Source organism: Meles meles, chromosome 18, assembly GCF_922984935.1.
Source record: "Meles meles chromosome 18, mMelMel3.1 paternal haplotype, whole genome shotgun sequence".
Taxonomy (NCBI): domain Eukaryota; kingdom Metazoa; phylum Chordata; class Mammalia; order Carnivora; family Mustelidae; genus Meles; species Meles meles.
In genome coordinates this window covers 4,104,753-4,130,526 of record NC_060083.1, presented here as the reverse complement: position 1 = coordinate 4,130,526, position 25,774 = coordinate 4,104,753, and the positions used below count along the sequence as shown (strand labels likewise).

The 25,774-nt window shown below is 45.4% G+C and overlaps 1 protein-coding gene across 3 annotated transcripts in view; it reads left to right on the top strand.

Annotated features, from left to right (window-relative positions):
• LOC123928975 (protoheme IX farnesyltransferase, mitochondrial) overlaps positions 1–25,774 on the top strand; it is a 130,688-nt gene that overhangs the window by 20,311 nt on the left and 84,603 nt on the right. For all 3 annotated transcript variants that reach the window (XM_045984089.1, XM_045984090.1, XM_045984091.1), the window contains exon 4: positions 10,475–10,599. In XM_045984089.1, the coding sequence (XP_045840045.1) occupies positions 10,475–10,599 (125 nt within the window). The remainder of the gene's footprint in view (positions 1–10,474; positions 10,600–25,774) is intronic.

Here is a 25,774-nt window from a genome sequence, read left to right as displayed (position 1 = left end):
CTAGAGCCCTCCGGGGGGAACGAGCCTCGTGGGGCCATGCAGCTCTCCTCCCCAGACTTCTGAGCTGCACCCCCACAGGCCCCAAGGGCTTTGGCATCTGGCCCTGTTTGCTTCGCCCCCCAAGTGCGCCGTCTGCCTAGAGAGCCTGCCTTCATGTGCCCTGGAGAGCTGGTTCTGGTCTCCATAAATGCCTTCCTGTGGGGTTGGGGCTGAGGGGTGGGGAGGTCAGACCATGCTTTAAGAAACTCTGCTTCTGTGGAGAACGCACTCACCTCCTCTCCCTGACCTACCCTTCTTCCTTCACTGTCCTTGAACTACCTCGATTCCCATTTCAGAGCAACACGCAGCTTTAGTTCTCATCAACTGAGTCCTCCTGCCAATGCAGTCTCTGAATTTGTACCTGTCCTTGCCTCTTCTCCCCTGGACCCGGTTCCTTTCCCCCCCGACACCTCCCGCCAGTGTAGACAGCTCCCTCCTCCGTGGGGGATGTGTCATCCGAATCCCTAGGGAGGCCCAGATGCTTGCTTCTCACCCCTGCTAGTCAGACTGGCCCAGGTGCCTAGTTCTCTCTCGCTTTGGGGTATCAGCAAGAGCTTGGTTTCCAATTCAGAGCGAAGTATGCCAGCGTGTCCTTTATTGAGCCCAAGGAAGGAAACATAAAAGCGAGTTTTAAGAGAATAGGACAAGGTTACTACTTTCCGTGCTGGAAAAAGTTTTTGCTCAGCAGCTCTGTGTTTTAATATCATCAGAACAGTGGGGGTGGTGAATTTGGAGACAAAAAATGAAAAGGGCATATTGGTGTTTTGTAAGAAAATACAGGGTGCATTTTTAAAAAAAGATTTTTATTTATTTGTTTGAGAGAGAGAGGGTGAGAGAGAGCAGGAGCAGAGCGGAGGGGCAGAGGCAGAGGGAAAATCAGACTCTCTACTGGGGCTCCATCCCAGGACCCCAAGATCATGACCTGAGCTGACGTCAGGTGCTTAACCAACTGAGCCACTCAGGTGCCCCACAGGGGTGCATTTTTATCTGTATTTACACCTTGGGATTTTTTGTTGCTGTTGTTGCCATCATCTGCAGAATTCTGAACAGTTTAGCCCTTTACAGTTACTTTACTGGACTAGTTGAATGCTGTGGTGCCTGGAAACTACTGTACCTGGACAGGTGACTTCAGGCTGCTGTGCTCGGTCCTCCCTGTGCCTGCTTTTTATTTTGTCGCTTTCCCCTGTTGCCATTATCTACTGGAGTTTTTAACCGGCTACCTTATTTTGTACACAGCATAACTGTGGGGACGGAAGATAGCCCTCCTGTGTTACCCAGAAAGTTCATGGAACTTATGAAAGCTTAGAAGCTCAGAGGAGCCCTCGAAGACTCAACTTTGCTTTAATCTAGTCCCCAACTAAGAGACCGTTTTTTGTTGTTGTTTTGTTTTTCAGATAGGTAGTGACCATAAAGATTGTCAATGAGTCATCTGTTGAGGGGGGCAAAGTTATTTTCCCTTAAAGGGACAGCCACGTCATTAAGAGAATTCTTCTATTTGTTGATTATCTTAAAAGTATTTCGAAAAGAGTCTTTATGCTAAAAAGTTGTCTTGAACGCCTAGGATAATAACGTAGCCGGCGTAATTGCGTAACTAAATCACTAGGGGTAAATGAAAATTTTCCGTGCGGAAGATCACGATGCATTAATAGCTGTATGTCTGTGCATTTAGGTCCCGATACAAAGTGAACAAGTGAGCAGGCCCATTTTATTGACCTGTTACATGTGTGGCAAAAAAAAATTCAAATGTGGATTAAACACTAAATCCTGTCAAAATCCAAATGATACTTTAAATGAGCAATAATCTTAATTCTTTATTTGAAAGGTTTATCGTAAAATATCTGCTATCTGGTTAGTGATGCTTCAACAGTATTGAGGTGAAACTGAGAAAAAGCTCAACTAACCGTCCCTTCTTGCCAAACTCATATTTCAAGAGACATGGTTTCACATCTTAAAAGTTTAATATGCATCTGTTATATGGAAAAGTTTTCCAATTAATCAAACACTGTAAAATGTTGTTTATTAAGTATAATAAGAATAAATAGTTCTTTATTGAAAACGGGGGGGGAACCCCAAAATAGGATGACAAAGTAGAAAAGCTTAGAGGGTTCAAGGAAAAACTAATTATTGAAAGAACAGTCTTGGGATCTCATACAGTGTTGTATTATTAACTTAGATATAAACAGGTTTTATTTATGTATTTATTTAAACAGACCTGATAGATATTTCATTTCCCTTTTCTGAATGCTGACTATAAATGCAAACCAAATGCTTCCTGGTGAATTGCCTTGGGAACCACACTTAAATGTTTCATTTTGGTAACAGTATTGCTCAATCAATTTGAAGTATGAGTTTTAATTTGGTACTAGGATTTTTTGGATCAGCTTTTGTCATTAACTAAATGGGAAAAAAGACAGAGGGAAACAGGAAGGCCCCGTAAGTTCTTAACCTTCGCAGCTGTGTTATTAAAAATCTCTATAAAAAGTCTTATCTTTTAACCAGAAGTGGTTATGGTTTGTAATCAGTTACCCCTGATTGATACCCTTTAATGTGGCTGGGCATAAGAATACCGTGTCTCTCATCCCCTGACTTTTCATCTGAATTTAGCAGTAAGCAGAAGAATTACCACCTTCTTTGATATGTGGGTTGGTGAGAGCACTGTGTCAAGAGGTTCGCTGATGCTGCCAAGCCAGGAAGCCTAAAAAACTCATTTACATTAGACATTGAACCATTTGAAGCTTAAGCTGTTAATAGAAATGAAGAGAGAGGAGGAAATCTTCACTACAGCTATTAAGTTAAAAACTACACGCTCATTTTAAAATCAGAAGAGACTTAATTCCTGCCTCTTAATTAAGTTACATCATTTTGAACTTTGGGGTCAGCTAACAAAACTGATTCCATTGCTTGGACACACACTGGAGCAAAACCACGTACAGGTTCATTAACTGCCTGTTCCTGTCAGCTTTGTTATTTGCAAGAAGTTTACAGAGAATACATCTCAGCTTTGTAGGATTTGGATCCCGTCCGGTGTTGCACGGTATCTGCTTTCAGGGATAATGAGATATAATAGATCACAAGGATAATTTAAAATCTATAGAGAATCTCAAACTCTCATTTAGCCGGGGATTTTAATCTTTTGACTAAATCTTTTACCAGAGTTGATAATTATCCAAATTGATTTATTGGAATTTTGTTTTTCACTTAATTCTTTAGGAGCCCATGCTTTAAAAAAAAAAAAAAGATTTTAAAAGACAGAGATGAAATCAGTTTATAGATGACCAGTTTTCCAATACCATCCTTATAGTTATTTTTAACTGATGATCTTGGGAAATAAAGTACCTTCATTATGCTTATGCGCAGAGAACAGTAGTTCTCAGAGAATCGAGCCTTTAAAAAATACCTTCCTTCCTTCCTTCCTCCCTCCCTCCCTCCCTCTCTCTCATTCTCTCCCTCTTCCTTCCTCCTTCTTTTTTTCTTTTTCTTTCCTTTCCGTTTCTCTTCTCTTCTCTTCTTTCTTTATTCCTGTCGTGCACATATGTATATTTCTAATGTGTATACTGTTGTGTATGAATGTCACGTACGGCAGAAAAAATGAAGTTATTTGCAAATGAAATTCATATGCTCTTGTACCAATGCACTGTGTTCATAAAGTGTGTTTTAAAATAAAGTGAAAGTTCTCATGGTTTCTTCCCATGTCCCTGACTTATCCACACCCTCCTTTTTTTTTTTTTTGGAAGTGCCATGTTTCTGAGGTTTAAATACACATAAAAGCAGTTTGGCACTGTAAAGTGCTTCACAAACATAAGTTTTGTTTTTTACCGTTACCATTTTTAATCCACATTGATGAAAGGACTGGTCTCCGGTCATTCCCCCGGAGTCACAGAGAAGTAACCGGGCTCACAACATAGAGGCACACAGAGCTGTCGGCAATGCTTTGTTATCTCTAGAAGTTCCTTAAGACACCGCTTTGAAGTCTAAGCTTAGTGGCCAGACACATATTTCACCTAGAATTCTAGAAACCACGTTTCGAGAATTACTGACTCACTAAGTCCTCAGTTGCCTGGCATTGTGCTGAGTGGTCTTGCTGCCATGAAACACAAGTGTGTATCTTAAATGTGTCACATGGCGTGGACAGGAGCGTGGAAGTCAAGGGTTGTTGGTCCCTAGGGACACTTAGTTTGGGGAAACCAAGATGGTGGGATCGTTGCATTTGGGTGATTGAAGGATTGTGCTTGAGAGAGGGATTCCTCGGTGTCCCTCGAGGAAAGAGAAACGACAGGGAGGTATTTTCAAGGAAGCGGATTTGACTTGGTCCGAAGAGACCTGTCCAACAGCTAGAGCTCTTCTGTACAGAACGGGGGAATAACTTCCCATCCCCGGATTTGGAGATAGCATCCATCTGAGAGGTAGTCCCGGGGCTGTGAGATCAGGACAGAGATTAATGCCAGTTACCCAAAGTTCCCTTTGACCTTAATTTAAGGTGGTATTATTCTTCAAGTTAGCTCCTTGCTATAACCACTTACATCCTGTTCCAGAGCCTTCTGGCAGAACTCCTAGGCAGTTCCCATCAGGGGCTTTTGCTTTCTTCCAGCCTGGTGGGACGGGCGTACTCGTGACTGTGTCAGAATAAATATATGTTATACAGAACATAAGTAAGAACTTCTCTCTGGAGAAGGCAGGCAGACAAGAAAACATATTTGTCGACCCCACGAATGATGGGCTCTGGAAGAAGGAGGCCCTAGTGGGTCTTAGGACAGGCATTTCAGAAGAGATGAGTGGGGTTGCCGCTGAGCTGAGCTTGGGCGGAATAGTCAGGACTGCCTATATCCGAAGCACCTTCCCAGACCACTGCGGAGGTCTTTGCCTGGGGTGCTTGTGGTTGTTCACTGGCAGGAATGGTGGTGGGGCAGGGTTCCTTCTTGACTTCCTTCCAGAGCCATCCCAAGGCTTGCTGTCCAGTGCCCCGCTCTGGGCCTCTGTCGGATGGGTCACGCCTCATTGGGAGCATTGATTTTATGTTTACATGTAAAGGGACAGAATATGAGATTAGCAAATAAAATATAATTTCAAGTGTTATTAATGAAAGAATATATTACACTCACTTTTAATGAGATCCTGGTGTTGCAGAATGATTCCACATAATGAATCCCAGGAAATCAATGAAAACTTTAATTACAGTTGTGTGAGAATATTGCTTTGGTCAATTTTACTTGTTCAATTTATCAATCCTTTCTGCCTTCCTCTTTCTTTAAATTAATTGCCTTGATGAAGTAAGTATAAATGCATTCTTTGTTAGAGTTTGATGTTTTTTAAGAAACGTGTTACAAAATGCAGATTTTCTCCTCAATAATAATAATTATAATAATAATCCCATCAGTTTTTTGTGGACATTACAATGTGTGCAATTTTAAATTAGGCAGTCTTTCCATTTTGTAAACCGCGTCATTGTTAGGTCGTACTAAAACAGTCCTTTCCCTCTGTCAGTTTTTTTGCAAACCACCCTCTGTCTCTTTTCAACTTAGGAGTTGACCCATTAGTCAAAATCTGATGTGCTTTCTGTATCGTTCATCCCTCAGTCAAACTCTGGGGCAAATAAAAAGAAAAACAAGATACTTTCTCCTCTGAATTAATAGTTCTATTTTCATGTATCTACACTCCCTTTCTGGTTCTTAACAAAGTGAACATTCTTCTCACAGCATTTTTATTTTTGACAGTTGAGTGATTATGAGACACGGTCGTATCCACTACAGTGGAATTTGCTCTTTCTTCTTAATTGTTTATAAAACACAGTACAAAATGTGGCTGTGGATATTGAGAGATAGGTAAAGTTATTTTGGGGACTCTAGAATTTACTAATTACATACTGAGAATGTTACTGTGCATTTTCTGTGCTCTTTTAACTACCATAGTTGTTTATAAATAGTCTACTTTGGGTTTAAGTTCAAGGCTTTAACATAGAGTCAAGCATTATTTTAGGGGCCCCGGGTGGCTCAGTCGGTGAAGGGTCTGACCCATGATCTCAGCTCAAGCCAGGATCTCAGGGTCGTGAGATCGAGTCCGGCATCGGGCTCCGCGCTCAGCTGGGAATCTGCTTGAGATGCTCTCTCTCCCTCTGCCTTGCCCTTCCCTGCTGCACTCTCCCTCTCTCAAATAAATAAGTTAAAAAAAAGTTAAAAAAGAAGAAAAAAAGGAATTATTTCAATTGATTGGCTCCATGGGTGGAAACAATTTACTTAGTTCATTTTGAGAGGGAGAGCCCTGCTTTCTCTTTTCCTTCCGGTTTTCCCAGGGATACCATCAACCTGTCTTCCTGGTGGTTCAGTTGAGAAGTAGCCTGGGTGGTAACAGACTTTTCTTCCAGTCCTGGCTTGTCACCACACACGGTAACATGTGAGGAGTCGCCTGACCTCTCTGGAGAGCTCTTGAGTTGTGCAGAAAGCAAGACGACTCATTCTGGGATACCGCCCTGTCCACGAGGCTTGGTGACTGGTGATGGCTTCTATCTATAAAGATTGAAAAAGCCTCTTCCCAGAGGGGAGCTGTTCTGCATATTCTAAAAGGAGTTTTGTTTGCTCTGAAACAGGTGCTTTCCTTAGGAATCGTTACATAGATACAGGGATGGCTCAGTGGACATAGATACAGGGATGGCTCAGTGGGCCGTGAAGTGAGGGGCCATTCTTTCCCCATCACACGCGGGTGAAGTGTCCTCTTCCTTGCGCCTGCGACGGCTGTGTGCCAGCCTGGGATCATGTGGTATTTTCTTCTCGGGGTAAAGGCTCCGTGTGGCTGTTTGCTAGTCTGGACTTGGGTGAAATTACTGTGCTTCTGCTCGTGGTAGTATACGTGGGCCAGAGCAGTACACGCTTTCTGGCCCAGGGCGGCCTCTTTCCTCCTGTTTGCCTTCAGCTCCTAATCTTCTGCCTGTCTTTCTGGAACCTTTTACCCAAACCCACGTGCCGGTTCCTGTACTTTCCCTGCTACCTGCTTTACTCGGTGCCTCTGTCCTCTGTGCTGGAGGGAGATCTCCCAGCAGATGAGGAAGCGCACCACATTTGGGGATGACGTTAAAGGAGGGACCTGTTGGCCAAAGGCCACGTTCAGGTGACCATGCCACACATGTACCCAAGTCACCTTTGCTTGTTGTCGTTGAGCCCCGGCAAAGAAATACAGAAATGCCAAGAATCCTGTGCCCTGTCTAGGCCTTAGGGGCTTGTCCATATGGTAAAACAACAGAGAGTTTCTGTATGCTGCTGGTGAGACTAGATAGAAGGGCATGCCAACCAATTCCTGACCATTGGGTAGAGCTGCCAGTTTCCCGACCATTTCTTGTTGATGTCAGCGGCGGTGGCCTCTGGTCCTGTTTCCTCTGGTCCCTCCACTATACCTCTTCCTCCTGGTTCTTGTCTCATGGTGTTCTTTGTGTCTGACACTGTTTCCTTTTCCCCTGTCTGTGAGGTTCTGACATTTTTTAAAAAGATTTTAATTATTTATTAGAGAGAGAGACAGAGCGAGCACAAGCTGGGGGAGGGCGGAAGGAAAGAAACTCAAGCCAACTCCCCAGTGAGCACGGAGCCCGACACGGGGCTCAGTCTCATGACCCTGAGATCAGAGCCTGAGCTGAAATCAAGAGTCAGACACTGAACCAGCCGAGCCAGCCAGGCACCCTGATGTTCTGACATTTTTATACACTTCTTTCCACCGCACTTCGTTGACTGATCTCATCCGTTCCCTCGGGCCCAGCCATGGTCTCTGGGCAAGTGACTCGAGAGCCTTGCTCTCTCTCCTGCCTCCCCGGTCCCTTTCCTGACCTCCAGTTTCATCTTCCGTCTGATTGCTGTACATTTTTACACAGATATCTTGTGGTTCTCCAAAAGGAGTACATTTTCCTAAGACCGGCCAGCTCCGTCACCTTTCCCCGGACAGACTTCTTTCCGTTAATGTCACAGTTCTTCTCCAGGTCACCTGGGGTGCGGCACTTTACCTTTCCTCCTTTTTGGTGGTTATTTCGTTTTGTCTTTCTCCTGCTCACAGTTACCAAGTCCTAATAAGTGACCCGATCAGTATATCCCTTCTCTCTGAATCCCCTTTTACTGCCTGTAGTCTGAGGGGGTTAGCGGTAAAGCCTCTCCGGTTGTTTCCCCAGTGTACACTGCTTCTAGGCTGACCTTCCAGGGACAGGGCACGTCCTTGCCTTGGGCTGGCAGTGACTCCTGCCAACCAGATGACATGCAAACCACCCAGCTCGAGGCTCTGCCGTCTGGCAGCCACCCCTCTCCCTCCCCCACTCCTTCCACTGGACCTGGCATAACGGTAGCCATGAAAATCCAGTGGTGAACCACGCAGTCCGCTCCTGCCCGAAGGAGTATCTGGGGAGGGCCTCCCTAAGAAGTCATATTCGAGGGGCACCTGGGTGGCTCCGTCGGTTAAGCGTCCGACTCTTGATTTCAGCTCAAGTCCTGATCTCAGGGGTGTGAGATCAAGCCCCACTTCGGGCTTGGTGCTGAGCGTTTGCGTTTGAGTTTCTCCCTCTCCCTCTGCCTCTCCCTGTCCGCACCCTTGTGTCCCTCCCCTATGCCCGTCACCCCCACCCCCCACTCATGTGCTCTCGCTTGCTCTCTCTCTCTCTCTCTCAAAAGAAAAAAAGAAGTCCTGTTTGAGATAAGATCTGAAGGCTATGGAAGGGGACAGGAACCCACAGACAAGAAAGCCTGGCCCGCTTATAGAGCAGAAGACCCTCCCGATGGGGAACAGTGCATAGACTAGAGAGAGGTACCAGACGCATCCACGCGGCGGAAGAAAGAGTTTGCCTTTTCGTTCAGGTGTACTGTCAAGGACTTTCGAAGCAGAATGATATGATTGGCTTATATTTTTAAAATACCGTTTGGTGAATGCCTGGGTGGCTCAGTCCACTAAGTGTCTGCCTTCGGCTCAGGTCACGGTGGCAGGGTCCTGGGATCAAGCCCAGCGTCAGGCTCCCTGCTCAGCAGGGGGTCTGCTTCTCCCTCTGCCTCTGCCTGCCGCTCCCCCTGCTTGTGCCGTCTCTCTGACAAATAAATAAACGAAATCTAAAAAATAAAATATCATTTGGGAAAGGGGGGCAAGGTGGAAACAAGGAGGCCACTTAGGGGACAAGCTCTTGCTGTTGTCCAGAAAAGATAATAGCTTGGACTACAAGACTTGTTTCTCAGCCTCAGCCCTATTGACATTTGGGGCCAGAAAATTCTTTGTTGTGGGGGGCTGTCCTGTGTGCCAGAGGATGTCAGAGTCATCCCCGGCCAGTGTCTGCCCACCTCCAGTGTGACAACCAAGTATGTCTCCAGGCATTACCGAAGGTCCCCGGGGGCAGAACCCCAGGCTGTGAGTCAGTGGGCCTGACAGTGGCAATAGAGGTAGGTTTGAAACTGACAGCGCTCGTAGTCGATGGGACGTCGAGCAGGGCAAGAGACGAGGGACTCAGCAGTGCTTCCTACATGTTTGGTCTGAAATCCGCGCCGATGGCGTCAGATTACTTTAGACTCCTGACGCTGGTCTCTCTCGTCGCCGTGCCTGTTCTCGGAGCTGTCCGACCACCCGTGATGTCATCCACCCTACCATTCTCCTCCTCTTACCTCCCCTCCTGCAGGTCAGCTTCAATGCCGTCTTCTTGAAGTCTTCTCCAGTCAGCCCACCGCTGGTGATCTTTTCCCAGTGAATTTCTACAGCCCTGTATCGTACCTCCCCTAGACACTCTCTGGGCCCGTCAGCTTCTGTAAACCACCCCCTCCCCGGGAAAGAAGGACCAGGCCCTCAGGGAGGGAGCAGCGTTGATGGATGCCTGAATTACATGGCTTTGCTTCTGTCCCTCTGTTCCCACTGGTGGCTGTAGGATTATCATCTCCCTCTGTTCATCGTCTAACCGTAATCTGGACCCCAGAACCACTTCTTTTACAGGTGAGCCCCTGCTCAGATGGTCTGGGATTGTCACAGAATTGGGACCCTTACTATATGCTGCCCTGTATTAGAATTACTGATGTGTGACTGTCATCTCCCCGTCAAACAAAGTGCCTGAGAGCAGGAAGGAGCCGTTACATACCTTTATCCCATAAACTGCCTGATGCCCAGCACAGTACTGATCACGCATTCGGTATTCGGTCATTGTTTGTTGAATCAATAAGTGAATGATTGGATCTGGAACATTGGTTTTTTTTTGTTTTGTTTTGTTTTTTTACTCTTGAGTATAATGGTACTAAAGGAAAATTAACATTTTTCTATCATGAACACGTATAATTTTGATAATCAGAAAAAAATGTTTAAATTGTTTATAATGATAGAGGATTAGCCTGTAGTCTGTGTCACTGCTGAAATGGATTGGCTTGTAAGGAAGAGGGCTTGGTTTTTGGCATTTATGGTCTGGTGCGGGCTTGGCTGATGAGATGTCTGCTCTGTTTCTGTCTTGCAGCTCTGGTCGTCAGCACCACTTCAGCCGGATTTGCATTGGCCCCAGGACCTTTTGACTGGTCCTGCTTCCTGCTTACTTCTCTAGGCACAGGCCTTGCATCCTGTGCCGCCAACTCCATCAATCAGGTCAGTGGGCCACTTTTCAGCTCGATCGTGATATTATTCCTTTTTCCTAGATGATAATATTATCACATTTAAAAAAAAAAAGACTTCCCCAAACCACATACGTAAATGGAGAGGTTCCAGGAACTTGGGACACTGCATCTCCTGGAGGGGTCTCTGGGGGACAGAGCTGTCTCTCTCCTCTCTTGAGGTGGATGGTTTTTGGTGGAGAGAGTAGTCGTGTATTTGCTTCATCCGACCAAGAGTCCCTGAGTTAGAAGCGTTTCAGAGCCGCCTGACTTTCTGTTCTCATCCATTTCCGGCACATTCCCCTGAGCTCATCATTTTCTGTGTTCTTCTTTCTCTGGTTTGATTTGTTAGCACTTGTTTACATACACAAAAGTGTATTTTTTTTTAAGATTGATTTATTTCTTTCGGGGAGGAGCCGGTGGCGGGCAGAGGGAGAGAGACAATCCCAAGCAGACTTCCCGCTGAGCGTGGAGCCTGATACAGGGTTCGATCCAACAACTCTGAGATCATGACCCGAGCAGAAACCAAGAGTCGGATGCTCAATTGACTGTGCCATCCAGGTGCCCCAACAGTGTATTTTAAACAAGCAGATCCAGCTTTTTAAAAAAAATCAGTAATTCAATATTCCGTAAACGTGGTGTATGGAATCACAGAATATATTTAAAAATTAATGAGCATATTATTTTAATGCATCATTTTGTCCCCCTTTTATTTTACACATCAAAATAGTTTTCTATAAGTTAGTTCTTCCCCGCCCCTGACGAAGCCTGGTCACTGCGGTGTGTGCCCCCACGTATCCTTTGTCATCCGATACCAGAGTGAAGAAGTCTTGGCTAAAACTTAGGGAAAGTCTTTTCCATCACCAGAACACCCAAGAGGAGTTGGCCCAGTTTTAAAACAGGAATTCAGCTTACGAGCCGGAAAACAGCGTGGCTGAGCGGATGATATCATTTGGTATTCTGTAAAATGTGAGAATTTTAATTTGATGATTCCTCGGATCATTCTGCTTTCACAGCGTGTTATCAGCTGTTTGGGGAGGGATCCGTCTATTTCAGATAAGGCTTATTTTTTTGTTACCGTTTTTGTTACTATTTTTAATGTCCAAACAGTCTTATAGGGAGATCCAACCCATCCTGCCACACTCCAAACGTACCGTCCCAGCTCATAAACCACGGTGCAGCTCTTCCAAGCTCTTCTTCCTTCTGCTCCCCTCCCTTGTTGCTTGGCCAAGAGGAGAATCCTGGCTTCACAGTGAACATGTTTTTAATGAAATTTTGAATAGAAAGCAATACAAGCAAAGTGGATTTCTATTGCTATTTCGGGTCTGTTTTCAAAACATTTTAAAAATTACTACTTTTATTTAGTTATAAATTTTAGGTCATAAGAGTAAGCCAGAAACACATTTTAGCTTTCAGGTCCCTTTTTTCTGTTGAAGAGCTGTACTTATCCTTGAGATATTAACTGCTGTCTCCTGCTTAAATTAAATAGATTTAAATACAAATTTAAAGTGAAATTACAGACATTTAAAAAAAATAGCAGCAACTAACTAATAAGCACCAAATGGTTCAGAAATCCCCAAACAGTACAAAAAAACAATACAGAGTTGCCTTGAGTTTGAGCTGCCATCCCCCTCCCATCCCCCACCCTAAAAAAAAAAAGTAGTTCAAGATTTTATCATGGAAGAAAAGTCTGTCACTAGCAAGAAAATATCTACAGAGAAAAACACAGAATGATTTACATTTAGGCAGAAATTTCCAGAAACTGAACATAAACTAAGGTATTAGAAATTTTAAAAGTTTAGGGGCACCTGGGCAGCTCAGTGGGTTAAGCCTCTGCCTTCGACTCGGGTTATGATCTCGGGGTCCTGGGATCGAGCCCTGCATCAGGCTCTCTGCTCAGCGGGGAGTCTGCTTCCCTCCTCTCTCTCTGCCTACTTCTCTGCCTACTTGTGATCTCCGTCTGTCAAATAAATAAAATCTTTTAAAAAAATAAATAAGGTTTAAATGCGTTTGGCTGCTTTGTTTTATCATCAGTAGGAAGTGTATTTGCTGACTTAGGGTGACTTAGGGTGTGTCCATCTCAAACTGCTTAGAAGAACCAGAAGATGGGATGGGATTCTTTCTGGAACCGACACATCGCATTGTCTGCCTCTTCTGTTAGCATTTCCTTCTTAGGTTGGCTTCCTAGCCCCGTCCTGTGCTCACGCAGGTCTCCTGTTCTTTCTTCCTCTGGAACACTTCCACGTCCTCCTCCACGGTCGCTCATCCTCCCCAGGCATCTTCAGTGCTGTGCGTCACATGGGCCCGTAACTTCTTCATCTTGTCGGATTCTTTGTATCGCCTCCTTCCACTCGCCCTGGGCTCCAGTTCCCTTTGGAAATGTCACAATACTTAAATATCTTGATGATCACCATCACTGTTGAATCCCACTGTTACTATGGTATTAGTAACCTTCCCAAATTACAGTATTTTCTCAATTTTATTGGAAGGATTTCAGTTCTAGTATTATGAAGCAGTTACGTAAAATTAAAGGAAGGCGAGAACATTTTCATTAGGGGCTTTAACTAGTGTAAGCAAAACAAAGAGCACTGGGCAGCAAACCTTTAACTGAGTTTTGAATAGCAGGTAGATAAAGAAATAGTTGGTGAAGGCAAGAGCTTCCTGTTTTTTTACGGAGCTGAAATCCAACTTAAAAAATGCCTGTATGTGGTTGGTATGGGTAAAATTTTCAGATTCTGAGTTCTGTGGGGAAAAAAAAAATTCTTTCTGTCTGAATTTATAAAAGGATTCGAATAACATTTCTTATTTTTTTGAATACTTTTAGCTCTTCTTAGCTCTGAGTGCTTCTTTGGACCCTACTTCTGTGATCTCTGTGTGAAAGTAGGAAAAATAAAGCTCTGGAAAACAATCCCTACATGTGTTTTAGGGGGAGAAAATGAGCTTCAGCTTCTGATTTATGAAATAATGACTAGTGTAGTGTATAAATATGTGTATATATATGTGTGTATATATATATTATGTATATGGAAACTACTAACATTAAAATGTAAGAAGGAATTATATTCATGTTTTGTAATATATACGCACGCCTCATTTAAAACCATAGCGAGGCCTGAAAGCAGGTCTGCCTTCAAAGGATGAAAGACATCCATAAAATTTAGCAACTGAAAGATAAAATGTGATAGATGGCTTTGACCGAATCGAAGAAACAAGCGACTCACAGGGAAAAGCTGAGTAAATTCAAGTGGAATGAATTTAAAAAATTGAAAAAGATAAGACTTGTCAGAAATTTCAGCATAATTGAGTATCGGACATAGTAGATATTGTTATAATAAACTGTATTTGCGATTATTTTACTTACGTTACATGGAGATGATTTTTCTGTTTTAGCGTTTAGGAGTGGTTGTCAATAAATACATTTCTGCAGGGTCCATTCCATTGGTGACCTGCTGTTCCTCCTGATGGATGCGCCCCCACTTTGTCAGTCTCTTGTCACAGCTTCTGGCTTCTGAAGCCTCCGCACGCACCTCTGAGTGTTTTCAAAGGACGAGGTAGTAGAAGAGACATGGGTGAGGTGAGGGCTGGCACCCAAAACACACATGGGACTGATTTCACTTGGAATGTAGGGTCTTAACAGAGTAACGAATTGTTGACATCCCTACAGTGTTTTAGAGCTTACCAAGCATATTTACAGAAATTATTATTTAAACCCACTACCCTGTGAGGCAGGTGGCATTACTGACATTTCTATTTGCAAAACATTCTGTTTTGCCTTTGAATTATTGTTCTTTTTAAAAATTTATTTGTTAATAAATATTTATTTGTTAATATTAAGTATTAACAAATTATTATAAACAAATAAATTATTAACGCACAGAGGGAGAGGGAGAAGCAGACTCCCTGCTGAGCTGGGGGCCCAACACAGGGCTCGATCCCAGGACCCTGACTCATTGGAGCCGAAGGCAGCGCGTAACCTGCTAAGACACCCAGGCACCCCTGAATTATTCTTCTTAAAAGCAACATTTAAAGAAATGTGTTATGCAAATAATGTTTCCATCACAGGTCAGTGAGAAAATATAAATAAGGAAAAATAGCGATTAGCAATAACATTCTTTATTTTATGTTTCCCCTGTACCAGGCACCGCTCTGCGTTTCAGAGTTTCAGCAGAGCACAAGCACATACCTCTGGCTTTGTGGTGCTATATCCCCCCGCCCAGACAGACTCACGTGTTAACATATTCATTTATATTATTGTAGGCTTTTTTTTTTTAACACACACACACAATCTCTACATATATATTAATTTCTCACAGAAATGATTTATGTGTATCATACATATAGCTTCTATATGTCTTCTTTAAATAATGTATCATAAACATTTTCCCATGTCAATATTCACTATAACGTGATCATATATAGGTATATAGTGATTTGTTTAATCAGTCTCTCCTTATTTGACATTTTAGGGATTTCTACATTTTTGCCCACATAAATAATGCTGAACCAAAATTCTCGTAGCTCAGTATTTGAATGTGTCCTTAACTAAAATCTTGTGTTAAAAGATATGTGGCTTTTAAAATAAAAAGTTAAGGGGCACGTGGATGGCTCAGTCAGTTAAGCGCTTGATTCTCGATTGGCGGCTCAGGTCATGATCTCAGGGTCGTGAGATCGAGCCCCGCGTTGGGCTTTGCACTCAGCATGGAGTCTGCTGGAGAGTCTCACTCACCCTCCCTCTGTCCCCAATCTCTTTCTCTCTGAAGAGATCATTTAAAAAAATAAGTTAAAAAGTTAAAATCAAACAAGATATGTATTGCAAGTGTGGAGGAATTCCTTCCTGGAAGGTCTTCTCTCCGTGTGTGTGCTTGGTTTTAAATCACCCTACGCTTCCCGAGGCACGTGTGAAGGACTTATCGCTGACCCTGCAAGTCAGGAGGTCTGGGCCAGGTTTGTAGGGAACCTTAGGTGCATCTTTTTAGTTCAAGTTGTTCTGATGACTTAGGAGGTAGAGTTGTTTTGGGGGGCGGGTGCTTTTAATGTCTATCGGCCATTTGTGTTCCCCGGTACTCTCTGATGTGTGCAGATCGGATTATTAACTCTTTGTCGGGTAGGGTCTGGATATGTTCTGTAGTTTTCATTTGAAGTGCAGACGTTTCGTATGTTTGTGCCGGCAGAGCTTTTCATTTTTAGCATAGGGATTCTCAGCCTCGGTGCTCTTGGCAGCGTGGGTTGGCCGACTTTGTTGTGAGGGGCTGTCCTGTGCTTTGTGGGCTGTGGCCTGGCATCCCTGGTTTTTACCCACCAGCTGGTATGAGCAGCACACCCCTGAGTTGTGACAACTGAACACGTCTTTAGCCATTGCCAAATGTTCCCTGGGGACCAATGTTGCCCCTGATTGAGAACCACTGATTTCTCCTTTTGATTTCACTCTTAGATCTTTACCCAAGATCCTGGCTCCAATTTCTGCCTCAGGCATCCTCTGGCTCACGTTTCTGTGTGTGTAACTACCCACTGATAGCTGGGGCGACCATTTGTCCTGGTTTATGCTTGTGTTCCTGGCGTAATTATTAATAATGCCCCCCTTTCCCCTCCACTGTTCAAGTTTGGACAAGAAATTATAGGGGCTTGGGGCACCTGAGTGGCTTAGTGGGTTAAGCCTCTGCCTTCAGCTCAGGTCAATATCTTAGGATCCTGGGATCGAGCCACACATCAGACTCTCTGCTTAGCAGGGATCCTGTTTCCCCCTCTCTCTGCCTGCTTCTCTGCCTACTTGTTAACGCTCTCTCTGTCAAATAAATAAATAAAATATTTAAAAAAAATTATAGGGGCTCTGTTCATAGCCCATCTGTGCCCTCAACCTTCCACTCGAAACGAGAGGTGGTAAAAGCGACTTTGTTCTCAAAGGCCTGGCCTTGGGTTCTGGCTTTCGTCCTCCCGCGCGGGCGGACTGGACAAGTGAGGGTATGCTCGCTGCCGGCCAGGCCTCCGGGCCCACCTCTCCTTCACCACGTCCCTAGGCACAGGCAGGATCCACTGCTCGGTGGAGCTGCATGAGCACACAGGAAAGGGAGTTTAAAGACTCTTCTCCTCCACTGTTCCTCTGTTTGTAAGTCGCTCAAGAATGTTGGCGACTTCCTTTGGGTCTGATCCTTTCATTTCTGCAGTACCCCCGGCAGGTACCGCTTGCTTGGTTATCCCTGGTGGCCAGGCAGCTGGTTCCCTAGGTGGGCAGCCCGACCATTGGCAGTGTCCTCCCCATGTGGAGTTAGAGTCCGCGTCCTTAGAGCCCCAGCCTGGTGCTCACGGTTCCCGTCTCTGGGAACGCTCCGTGTGTCTTCCTCCATGTGACGGCACTTTGGAGCTCTCGCTCTCTAACCACAGTTAACAGGCACCTGTGACCTCACCCTGTAATTCTTTCTCTTTTTTTTTTTAAGATTTTGTGTATTTTTTTGACAGAAATCACAAGTAGGCAGAGCAAGGGAGGGGGACAGGCTCCCTGCAGAGCAGAGAGCCCAATGTGGGGCTCGATCCCAGGACCCTTAGATCATGACCTGAGCCGAAGGCAGAGGCTTTAATCCACTGAGCCACCGAGACACCCCTCACCCTGTAATTCTTCATCTGTATCTCTTCCCTGGAGAACTCTCAACGTTGAGCCCAACGATTGCGACTTATTTATCCTGTACACCCAGCACTTCGTCCCCACAAGCATATAGCAAGCCAGTGGGGTGAAATTCCCAAGGGAGGTATGTTGAGAATAAAGGAATATGGATGGGGAAGCAGGGGAAAGTAGCAAGAAGTGTTCATCGTAACCACGATCGCAGCTAACACTTACTTAGCACTTGCCTTATGCCAAGTAACGTTCTAAGCATTTTACATTAGCTCATCTCCTTAAGTCTGGGTTCATAGGATTCCCAGCCCCTCCACCAACGGCTTTTTTGTAAGATCAAATAAACGATGAATGAATTCATACCCTAGACTTAGCTGTAAGAACCACTGATGTTCTCAGGGACTTTATTTTGGAGAAAATTACAAGAAAGGCACAAAACTAAGTAGACTTTCAGATCTGCGAGGTAGGTTATAATTAGAAAGTAAAGCTGATAACGGTATGTTATCTCTAGGATCTAGTGTCTCTGGGAATGTTGAAGAGTTTTCATGAAAGGAAATGAAAGAGATCAAGAGGTGTGAATGAAGCAAGGTCAGGAAGAGACGCGTCTCTTTGTTTGATACTGACAGTAGTTGAGAGACTTTTCGTGGCTGAAATAAGGTAAAAAGGAAGGGCTTTGGATAAAAAGCTCTGAATTATAGGGTGGGTAGGGCCACAGAAAATTCACAGCCTTTTAAACTCTGAAAGGAGAAACAGATAAAGATTTTTCTGTTTTCCCAGTGAATGTGAGATTAATATCTAATGCATCTTTCTCCATTCTCCCTTTCTGTGATGTCTCTTTTGTTTTGACTGTGCAGTCTGCCTCGAGCGATAGGAATTGCCTTTCATCTTCCCGGTTGAACAAACTGGTTATTAAACTCGGTGGCGTGTTCTCGGAGACTAAGACCGATGTTAGCAAACACCGGTGATGCGATTCATAGAACATCCTATGTTAAGAAAAGTCAGTGTGAGAAATACACTTTTCCTCCGAATGTTGTGATTTGTTTGGCTTTGATGTTTTCACTGACGGACAACTCGTATTCGTTCGGTGGTCTCTGCAGTCTGTGCCTTGTGGCTTACTCAGATGCTTCGAATTAGCTACTGCACTAGATCAGATCTGTCTAGAGTCTTCGAATAACACGTGGGAGAGAGTCTCCCACGAAATATGTTTTTCATATAAGGCAAATGATGAGCATTACTGAACAATGTCCAAAAGAAAACGCATTTTAAATGCGGAGTCTCTTTTCCTGAATTTACATAACCCCAAATAGTTCCTAAATTGCATTTGATTCTCCTCGCCGGAATGGTCCGTCTAAGTAGAGTGAGTCCGGCCGGCACTGGTATCCAGATCCAGAATAACTCTAGGTGCAATTTTGCCGGCGGACGCAGAGCGGACGAGGATGTGAACATGTGTTTGTAGATAGTATTTTGTCATTTACACGCCACATTAGCGGGCCGTTACCTAATTCACTTTATTTATTTTGCTTCTTACGGCATCTTCGTGAGGTGGCATTTATTCCGGCGTCGCAGAGGAATAAAACGAAGCTTCGTGATGCCGCTGATCACGCGTCTGAAAGTGGTCACATTGGGAGCAGAACCCGCGGACCGTGGTGGACGTCCAGGTTCACTGCGTTCTCCTCCCCGTCGAAGTGTCCCGGTCCAGGCAGCACTTCAGAATCGGGTTATTCCCTTTCTTTCTACCAGGCTGACTGCCGCCATCCTTGCTACCAAGTGTTAGAGGGGAACGTGTCCCAGTGGCCTGGTGGTAGAGCCATCTGCCATCCGAGTGGAGGAGTTAGAGCACTTGGCCTTCGGAAAGCTAAGCGCTCAATTAACGTTGGCTGTTCTCAGTACTGTTAATGTGAACGCGTGGTCTGTGTCTAGCCCGTATCCTCCACGCTTTCAGAATCCGATTATCCGTCACATGTCTGCAGTAACGGTCTCAAGGCAGAGAATGGGAAGGGAAGATGTGTTTCCCCAGTGGACTGAGACACTTGGGTTCTACTGCAAACTGTGTTCTGTGTGTGTGCGCATGAATATACACACACAGTTCTTTCGAGTGTGAATTTACCTGTATTTGAATTCTTCTCATTTGAAAGTGCGGCTCCCATTTTGCAGGTGCTGTGGAATGGTGTAGTCAGTTCTGGTAAATCGAAGAAGTGCTGGTAGAAATGGTTCACGAATCAGCGACGTTTAACTGAGACATAATGGAAATAATACCAATTGGGATTTTCGGAGTTACGATTCTTGGCTTGTGTCTCTGGGTAGCATGTCGTGATTAGACCTGGTTTGGGGGACTCGGGAACCTGCCCCCTTCCTGAATGTCTCCATGTTGTTCCAACACGAAATCAAGCGGAATTTCTTCCCACGTGACCTCTTTTTCCTTTTTTTTATTTATTTGACAGAAATCACAACTAGGCAGAGAGGCAGGCAGAGAGAGAGGAGGAAGCAGGCTCCCCGCTGAGCAGCGAGCCCGATGTGGGGCTCAATCCCAGGACCCTGGGATCACGACCCGAGCCATAGGCAGAGGCTTTAACTTCCTTCCTTTCTTTCTTTCTGTCTTTCTTTCTGAATATGTATTTGTCAGAGAGAGAGCGTGAGCACGAGTGGCAGGCAGAGGCAGAGAGAGAGGAGAGGCAGACTCCCTACCGAGCGGGGAGCCCGGCGAGGAACTTGATCTCAGAACCCTGGGATCAGGACCCGAGCAGAAGGCAGACACCCAACCGACTGAGTCACCCAGGCGTCCCTCTTTCTTTCGTCTGTCTGTCTTCATTACTGTCTTGCCTTTCCCAATAGTCAGTTCATCTGAATCCCAGTAGCCTGTCTGTTTCCTGCTGTGAACTGCAGACTACCCCCCAACCCATTCTCTAGATTAGGGGGACTCCCGGCTGACTGAGGGCTGCTGATACGGATTCAAAGCCGACTGTGTGGCCTGTCCCCTGGAGGCTTGTACATTACCTTATCTCATACGCACTCCCCTTGCCTTCCTGACAGACTGCTTTTAAGGTTTAATACATGATAAATTTTGATGCCTTGATATTCGTACTGTAGAGTTAGAGACCTTTGATGGTTCTGAATTCCCTGCTGAGCTCCCGGACACTTGAAAGGAGCAGGAATAGGACTCAGGGTTTCTGGGACAGACATTGAAGCAGATTCTTCTCCCCATGCTCTTTAACCCAGACCAGCTTTGGGGAGTTCTTTGTGTTGCTATTTCCGGCCCCAAACTGCTTCAGGTGAGCGATTAGACCTTGAAAAGTTGTGTGTAAGTGGTTAAGTAAGTCCTAAAAATTCACATTTTCATGACCACCCAGTTCTGTCTTCGTGATTTTCTAAGAAGTTTTAGAAAATATTGTTTGGCAAGAAGGGGAAATTACTTACCTGTGTGATTAATCTTAAGGAAAATTTCGCTGTGTCATTTCCCTCAGATCCTGTGCCAGATTTCTCCCGGAAGCAATGATCACGGAGGGAACAAAGAAATTCTAAAGGATCTGAATGATGGAATGTAGAGATAGGATGAAACAAAAGAGAAAATTTGGTAGTTAATAAGATTTATGTATACTTGTAATCTAGAGTGTCCTTGTGCCTTAAAATTTACAGTGCAGCCCTAAAATACTAAGATAATGTATAGGTTTAGCTTTTATTCCAACTGAGGTTCCTTTTGGACTAGAAGACATTTACCTGCTAGCTCATAAGAAAGAAAATGAACTCTGAAATAAAAATCTGGTGATGTATCTGAGTAACGCCACTCTGGTATTGCTTTTGGTGCACGTACGGTCGATGGTGTAGAACGTGCTATTGTCCACACTGCTGTTGCGAGGCAGACCAAGTGATGCGGGTTAACCAGTGCTGCGTGTCATTTCTGCGGTTGGCTTGCGGAAGCTCTGTGCATAAGGGTCCGTCCCCTGAAGTTACCGTTGTCCTCTCCTAACTGAAGCTAAGTGGGATTAAACCATAAAGATACCTAAAGGCCAGATTCTTAGTCCTTATAAAAATACTTGGGGATTTGAAAATCAGGGTATTAGTGAAGGACAGAAAGTGCCGAGCCTGGATTCCCGCCACGATTTTCACTTTCTCTTGAGTGAAGGACCAAGTGAATGGCCAAAGAGGTTATTTAAAGAAGCGCACAGTTAACCTTGGACAGTTAGGCAGTCCCCTGATTCAAGGTCCAACATGTTTTCTTGCAAGAAGGGCAACGGTCGATAAGTCTTTCAGCAGGTAGATATTCAGCCATTCACAAATATCTCTGGAATAAGTAAAGTGAGGTTATACTAAAACAAAAAAACAAAAAAGTCTCTTTCCATAAGTACTTGTTGAACATTCAGGCTTGAAGACGTGGCCTTTGAAAGACAGGGAAATGTGACTGGACGAGTTCTCACTTGTACAGAATTTTGTTTATTCTGCGTAGCTCAGGTTGAAATCACTGAGGCAGGGGAAGCTGTTGAAATCCCCTTGACATTTACCTGCCTGTTGGAAAGAAAGTTCGATTCGCCTAGGACCAGAAAACAAGATGTCATTAAAGTGGCAGAAAGTGCTGATGCTGTGTGGTGGTCTTTTCCTGAAAGTTATTTGCGGAAAGACCCTCATGCATTTATTGATGACTTTTGCTAGTGATGGAAAGATCTGTCCCTGCCCTGAAGCAGCTCCCAGCTAATAGAGCAAGACGGGCATATAGGTAAGTACAATAAAACAAATATGTTGGTACTGCAGTGTAAACAGGCAGTTCAACGTCCAGAGAAGGGCAGAGAGGATGCTCATTTCTACCTGTGGAGGTCAGAAAGGCTTCACAGAGAAGGCACGGGAGTCTCAGAAGGAAGGTTAGGTGGGTGTTTGTCAGGTAGGTGTGTGTAAGAGGAGAACTTTCCAGGCAGAGAGAACATCACGAGGAAAGACCCAGCAGACGTGAAATTGTATGGTAGGAGACCATTTAGGCACCTGCATACTTTACAGTGTAACAGAAACAGAAAGCCCACAGCGCTGGTGATACTACCAGAGATTTGGCTAAAGAAGTTAGGGGGCGGGTCATAAAGGGCCTCGCATGCCTTGCTGCGCATCCAGACTTACCCTCTAGGTACTGGGCGGCCATTGGTAGGCGTTAATAAGGACATAACACAACCCGTGGCTTTCGCTTACTCTGAGGATAGAAAAGACCGTCCTGATGTTGACCACACACTCTGCGTGGCCTGTTTCTTCCCCAGCCTCTCCTCCTTCCACTGCCCACGCCTTAGATCACAGGGTCCGCCTGGATCTCTGCTAAAATGTCATCCAAACAAGCGTTTCCTGAGCACCTGGTACGTGCCAGGCACTGTGCTGGGCATGCAGATACGTCGCTTCTCTTGTGTTTTTTTTTACATAGAACAGCAAGAGTTGGGCAATGGGGGCACCTGGGTGGCTCAGTTGGTTAAGTGTCTGCCTTCAGCTCAGGTCATGATCCTGGGGTCCAGGGATCGAGCCCCACATCAGGCTCCCTGCTCAGCCAGGGGTCTGCTGATCCCTCTCCCTCTGTCTGCTGCTCCCCTCTCTCACTCTCTCTCTGTTGAATGAATAAATAAAATCTTAAAAAAAAAAAAAGAGTTGCACAATAAATATATTAGGAAGAACATATCAGGCAAGGACAGGACTATGTAGAAAGTAAAAACAGACAGTGCAACCGTATCACGGTCCTGACAGACTTCCTGACCACACAGCTTCCTTTTGTCGTGCTTTGCACAGTTTCAGGTGGACATCCGGGTGATCCGTTGTAAGCTCAGCGAGCGCAGGGAGCCGCTCGGACGGAGTCCAGTAAGGACTGGCGGTCAAGAGCAGCCTCAAGGCAGAGCCTGTGTCTGCCCCTTATTCGCCCTGTGACTTTGGACAGTTGACTTAATCTGGCCTGACAGATGAGGTTGGTGACAAAATGAAATGATAACATTGAGTTCTTAGAGAAGGGTCTGGTCCTTAGTAAGCACGCAGTTAATGCTAGTTATTATTCCTGTATATTAATAAACATTTATTGAATGAAGAATGACGGTGGGGGGATTGGCTGTCTCCACGTCGGTTTAGGCATTGCGTGAACCAAGCCGGAGGACAGCCACTTCAGATAACAAAGTGGATAAGACCCTGAGAGCCCCAAGGGCACCATCAGGAGAGATGCAGAGTCAAAAGGGACCAGTCGTTGAGCGGGTGTCCGTCCCAGCGAGGAGAGGACTGGTGGAGGCGATGTTGGACATGGGTTTGGATTGCATCCCATGAGGCAGGGAATCCGGGAGAAGGAGTGAGTCTTAGCTAGGAAATAATCATTCAGCTTGGATTTGAGGGCCGGGCTCCCGGCTTGCTGTGTTCTCTCCCTGTGTATCCAGGCGGAGATGAGTCGAGCCCTTTGTGGATCCCAGCAGATTTTGTGGGGGATGGAGACAGCAAGCGTGCGGAGGGCTGGCCCAGAAAGCTGCTGGTTAGCAGACAGAGGAGCGTGAAGAAGTTGGGGGCAGGGCAAGCGGTGCAGAGTGAAGGACAGTCGAGAGAAGGGGACCCCTGGGGCCGCAGCGGTGTTTTCTGTGATGGGAAAATAGAGATAGTGAAGTGGAATGAAGGTTGTAGCACAGAGGTGTGGATGGGTGGGCTTAGAACGAAACCCGCGTCCTTACCTGTGGCTGCTTCGGCCTCCGCCTCTGCTTGTTTCCCTCTGGTACCCTGCTCTCCCCGCACCAGCGGGGCCTGCTTCCTTGCCAGCCCCCAGCCCCTCGAGAACTCCCCCCCCCCCCCCCCCCCGCACCATCTTGGCAATCCCTGTGCCCTCTCCCTGCTCCTTCCCCTCCCTTCTCCCGTCCCTCTCTTCTGGCATATTCTTTCTGGTTGTTGTCTATTTCCTAGAATGTCAGCACCTCGAGAGCAGAGACCTGGGTTTATCCATTGTTGGTCCACTAGCATGTTGTGCCTAGAAAATGGTCCAAAGCACACAGTAGGAGCCCAGTGTATGAATGAATGAATCCGTGAGTCACGACTGTTGCCCGCTATTTGGTGGGAGAAATAGGCATCAGTCAAAAAAGTCACACAGATGCGTGTCCAGTTACAACTGTGGTGAGTGGTACCCACTGCGGCACCCAGAGGGGACACCTGACCTCTCCAGGCGGGAGGAAGGGTCAGTTTTGATGCTCCGTGGAAGACCAGCCTGGAGACCCGTGCTCGGCCCTCACAGCTCACTTCGTTCTTCCTGTCTACAGTTTCCTGCGTGGGGAGGGAGTTCCGTGGGCCCGGATCTAGGGATCCAGCTGGGCCTCTCCCCTCCCACCCCCCCTTAGGCTACTGAGTTTCTAGGACTGTAATTGTGTTTGGAGGAAGCGTCTTGCTGGAAAGTGATTATAGGGAAGCCTTAGAAACGAGATTTTTTTTTTTTTTTTCCTAAAGTCATTCCCTGGTCACAAGAAACTCCTTTTAGTTGCCCAAAGTGACTTTTTCCATTTTCAGAGACACATGCTCTTGGCTCTTCCTCACCTGTTTTAGGGCTGCGTGCTGGTCTTGAATTGGAGCGTGGGCACAGCAAGTGAGCTGCCGCTGATTGGGCCAGATCAGCGCAGACCCCATGTTGCTGGAATTCGCTTCCCCAGTCCAAGCTGGACACTTGGATTTTCATGAGAAATTTCCCGAGTTTCAAGTGTTAAATGTTGGCTCAACAATGACAACAAAATTTGCCCGGAGGACACCCCCACATGCCTCCCCCAAACACACACACTCCAGCCATTGAAATAGGATATATAATTTATATAGTATCATCTACCCAAATTTTTTAGAAAAGAAGATCTACCTTCCGAGAACAGAATTTTTTTTTTTTTTTAAGATTTCACTTATTTATTTGACAGAGATCCCAGATAGTCAGAGAGGCAGGCAGAGAGAGAGAGAGAAGAGGAAGCAGGCTCCCTGCTGAGAAGAGAGCCCGATGCGGGGCTCCATCCCAGGACCCTGGGATCCTGACCTGAGCCGAAGGCAGAGGCTTTAACCCACTGAGCCACCCAGGCGCCCCGAGAACAGAATTTTTAATGATTAAATAATGAAACGTGGTTTTCTCTCCTTATTTTCACCACGCTGAGAAAAGTGAGGCACAGAATATCTCAGTAGCTTCCTTAGAGTGAAGCCGTGGATGCTGAATTGTACTTTGTGGATTAAGCTGCTTGGCTTTCTTGGCCATGTGTGGCTTCTCGAGCCGTACCATGAAGGAGCTCATTATTTTTAAATTAAAAAGGGGGGAGGGGGGTAAGTGGTACAGCTTTAGCATCCAATAGGTAAAGGCAAGGAAGGTCAAGTAAAAATTGCTTCAAGAAACACCTGGAAATCTCAAATTGTGTTTACAATGATTTCTCCACCGATGGCGGGCGTTATGTTTCTGAAAGTGCCATTAATTGTAGTAGAGTAACACACGGCTCTTTGTGAAATTTAAGTCCACTGCGTATCAGTACCTTCAAAGACAATAAAAATCCCAGCCTGCATTTATCTATTCCCCTGTGAGGAGTTACCACAATGTATATTGTATCATTCCATGTGAAATTCTTTGGCTCCATCG